This window comes from Chaetura pelagica, unplaced genomic scaffold (genome assembly GCF_000747805.2).
Source record: "Chaetura pelagica isolate M959 unplaced genomic scaffold, ChaPel_1.0 scaffold775, whole genome shotgun sequence".
NCBI classification, from domain to species: Eukaryota; Metazoa; Chordata; class Aves; order Apodiformes; family Apodidae; genus Chaetura; species Chaetura pelagica.
The window spans coordinates 399,961-404,192 of record NW_009953204.1 but is presented as its reverse complement, the minus strand read 5'-3'; the positions used below and the strand labels follow the sequence as shown (position 1 = coordinate 404,192).

The 4,232-nt window shown below is 50.6% G+C and overlaps 1 protein-coding gene across 1 annotated transcript in view; it reads left to right on the top strand.

The window, feature by feature from the left end:
* The window catches only part of DIXDC1 (DIX domain containing 1), a 30,270-nt gene that overhangs the window by 16,998 nt on the left and 9,040 nt on the right, over positions 1–4,232 (top strand). Inside the window, exons 6-7 of the mRNA XM_009997425.1 lie at positions 1,996–2,108; positions 2,764–2,912. Coding sequence (XP_009995727.1) covers positions 1,996–2,108; positions 2,764–2,912 — 262 coding nt within the window. The remainder of the gene's footprint in view (positions 1–1,995; positions 2,109–2,763; positions 2,913–4,232) is intronic.

Here is a 4,232-nt window from a genome sequence, read left to right as displayed (position 1 = left end):
GTGGAGACCTGTAGGGTCCCCAGCTGGGATCTTCTGCCTTTGCTTTGGGCTGTAGATCCAGTGCTGAGAGGATCAGACTTTGGAAGAGGAGACTGTTATTTCCAGGCTCTGTATCCCCATTTTTTTTTCTCCTTCTCATTCTTCTTTCCAGTTCCCTGCTCTTGCCCATCCCTCAGTTTCACCCCCTTCACACCCAACATGTGCTAATACTGTTTTTTCTGGAACAACTCTCTTTTTTTTTTTTTCATCTTCTGCATGGGTGAGGACCAGCAGGGCACTGTGAGGATGGTGGCATATTCAGAGCATCATCTGGGAGTCTAGAGACCTTTTCCTAGCAGGAAGTCACATCCTGCTCAGTTCCTAGATGTGTTAGATCAGCTGGGCTCACTCTTTGTCCCTTGTGCTGTTGGGAAGTTCCATCCTTTCCTCTGACCCTTATTGAATGCAAAGCCCCAGGTACCCTCTGGGCTCCCAAGCAGTGATGCTGTGCACTCCCCCAGTGACAAGCAGGGCCAGGGGGCTGGTTAAAAGTGTTGCACACACAGTGTGTGTGGGCTGGAGTTAAGTCTTCCTGAGGGTAAATTCAAGCCAGGTGGCCTGGACCCCCTTAACAATCCTGCACACCCTGGTTGGGCAGGAAGGAAGAGGCACTGGAGCTGTTAGGGCTCCACATGGGAAGATGGATATTTCTTTCACTTAAGCAGGTTGCATTCATCTTTTCCTTGAACATGGTGGAAATCTGTTTAGCCTGCTGGAGGGTCTGCAATAGAAATGAGAAGTAGGCCAGCACTGGCTGTGGGAGTGGACCAGACAGGAGCTGCAAGTCATTTCCATATCTATTGCAAGGCTTTGCTGAGTCTGTGGGAGCTGTGGAATATGTAGCAGCAGCCCTGGGAAGATGTGGAAGGGAAGCTGTCAAAGGCACTGATTTTTTTTTCTTTTCCTAAGCCTATTCTATTATTTCCACCCTGTTTTCTTTTTTGTTCTCTGCCCTTTGTTTTCTGTGTTGGGGAGAATGAAAAATTAACTCCTGCTCACACTTGCAAGGATTAGTTCCTGAGACTTTAGGGGGACATTGAAGGGGTCAGTGAGCTTCAGCCACCTCCTGGTGTTGTCTGGGTGATGCATTTAGGAAGAATTTCTTGGGGAAAAGAAATAAATTGCTTGACCTTTGCATTCAGCTGAGATGGCTGCAGTGAAAGTGTGATAGTACTGGGAGGGGTTCTTTGCCCTGTGAAGGCAGGGAGTGGTGCCTGACTTGGGAAGGTGTTTTGCCCTTGGAATTCCAAGTTAGTGAAGTGCTGCTTTTGGAAGCTGGAGCAGGAGCTGCAGCAAGCCTGGGCTGCTTGGTGTGCAGCTGCAAGTGTGAACAGCAGGCTCCCTGGGAAGGGTCTTGGGGGCTGGTCTTCAGTGGGGGGTGCTCTTGCTGTGTGTGGGTTCCATGGGGGGCAGCCCCAAACCTGCTGAAGGAAAAAAAGAGACACGTTGTGCTGCTCACCAGTTAGCCCTGCCTTGCTGCTGGTGTGGTGGTGGCAGAGCTACATGTGCCCAGTTTGTGTTCATGGCTACTCCAGGATGCAGAGAATTCATAGAATCACAGACTGGTTTGGGTTGGAAGGACTTTCAAGACCATCCAGTCCCACCCCTGCATGGGCAGGGACACCTCCCACCAGCCCAGGCTGCTCCAAGCCCCATCCAACCTGCCCTTCAACACCCCCAGGGATGTGGCATCAACAACCTCCCTGGACAATCTGTTCCAGACCTTCCTACCCTTATGGTGGAGAATTTCTTCCTGATGTCTGACCTCAATCTCCCCTCTTTCAGTTTAAAACCATCACCCCTTGTCCTACCACTGCCCTCTCTGATGAAAAGCCCCTCCCCATCTTTCCTGTGGGCTTCCTTCTTGTTCCATCCAGCCTGCCTGCTACTCCCTTATCTCAGCTGAGGATGACACTGGTCAGCACTAGAAAGAACTGTTTCTTCTTCCCCCTGCAGCCTCACATCACCCAGCCCTGTCCACAGTGCCAAGAGTGAATCCACTGTCGCCCCATCCGAGGAGAAGGAAAGACTTGTGATCAGCCACCCTGAAGAAACAGACACCAAACCAGGTACCTTGCAGGTGTTTTACAGCTCCCACTTCCCCGGGGATTGGTTTGTGTCAGAAACCTGCTGAAATCAATGTACAGAGTGTGATGTGAATTAGTTCACATGAAACTAAGTCCCTGAAGTTCTAACACTCCAATAATGCCCTGATGTGTCTGTGAAGAAAACAAAATAGTGCCTGGGGAAATAAAAAGCTCTGGAGTAAGAATCATGTATAACTTTGGCTGTAGCATGAATGGTTTCAGCACAGCCTCCTTAGGCCATACTGAAAAAAACTCACATTTTAAATTCCCTCAGAGAGCCCATGTGAGCTTGTCAAGCCCTTAGTGCATAATTTTGTGTACCAGTCTGGTTTTGCCAGCGCATCTGTACCCAGGCTGAGTTGCTTTGCAAGGAATTCAGCAGCTGTGTGGAGCTGTTGTGGTGTTTGCATTGAGAAATGAGGCTTGTGTTGCCACCAGGGCCCTGGGATGTGGCCACTTTGCACCTCACCTTTCCATGCAGGTCCAAGGAGAAGTTTTCAAAGAAGTTTCTGAAGTGATTTTGTTCTGTGGTGTGTTGGTGGTAGCTGGTGTGGACAGCAGGCAGGTGTTGGGTGGTGAAAGCCTCTTCTGGGCTCCTCTGCTTCTCATGATCACATTCAGCTGCTTTTTCTTCCAGAAGAGACACAATCTCATTTCCAGGCTGAGTGGCAAGCAGGGAGCCCTGGCTCATATCTGGAGAATTCATGGGAGGAGCAGCTTTTGGAACAACAGGACCATTTGGAAAAGGAAATGGAGGAAGCAAAGAAGATGATTTCAGGTTTGCAGGTAACAGATTGTCTTCTGAGCCAGCATTCCCTTCCACAGGCATTTCCTCTCCCACCAGTACCTGGAGGACAGGTTCTCTTGCAGCTGGGACACTGGATTTAGGGGAGTTGAATAAGGGTTCTGGTGCAGGGAGGTCTCTTGGGGTGATTGTGCAAGGAGACAGTTGGTTCCCTCTGTCTCACCCTGTGGGATCAGTCCCTTCAGGGAGGAGTTTCTCAGGAATAAGGCAGCATTTCTGATCTCACCCTGGAGAATCTACAACAAAGCCTGTGTTTGGAAGGTGCTGGTGTCTGTGTTGTCTTTTGGTGAGAGTGCAGATCCTGGCTGGGTTCCCTGGCTTGCTGCTCTGTCCTGAGATGCTGTGCTATGTGCTCTCACCTGCAAGGTGCTCCTGTGCAAAATAGGAAAGGAAACAGAAGTGTTTTCCCATGTGCTGGGGCTGGGACTCCCCTTCCTTCTCACCAGGCCTGGTTAGCAGCATACAAGGGCTGGTTAGCAGCCAGGGAGGAGAGCAGAGCAGTCTCTATGATCAGAAGCAATGCAGAGAGATGTCAGGACATCAATCAAGACTCACAGAACTACCAGGGGTCACACAGGCTTGCATCACCCTCTGGGAGCCAGGGTGAATATTTGGCACATTCTCTACACAACCATTTATTTGTGGGGCCTTTTCCCTGCTGCCCTGGTCCAGCCCCTCCCTGACCAAATGACCCTCAGCCCAATGTGTCTGGCTCTGCCTGGGGAGCAGAGCCCCTGATCCATATGGTAAAGACCCTGAACTCTCTCAGGGGTGTCCCTTTCTGTTTGTGCTGGGAACCACTGCTGGCTGGGGATTGTAAATATTTATGTGCCAGTAAACAAAGCAGAGATTGTGTGAGGAGCAGAGGGTGGGGTGTGGGTGGGCAGAGCCTGGGGACAATGGGCAGGAAACAAAAGGCTTTAAAAGGAAAAAAAAAGGAGAGGGGGAAGGAATTGGTTGGTTCAGTGTTAAAATCTGGTTCTGGCTGTGCCCACTGGGGACAGGGAGAGGTGGCACTGGAGGGACCTGGCATGTCCTGTTCCTCCAGGGCTGGCCCATGTGTCAGGGTTGGAGCAGCTGGTGTTGCTGCCCCTTCATCCCCTGAGAGCAGGAGGAGGCAGCTGATGCTGCCAGCCAAGGCCTTGGATTTGATTGATGATTGATTTTTTTCCCCCCCTCTTGCTCAACATTTAAGAGCCTCCAGCTCATGAGTTTTGATGGCAGAATCAGGGACCTGCTGTACAAATACACCATGGGTTGCTAAAACCATGGCAGATTTTTCTGTTCCTGTGATTCCTGCT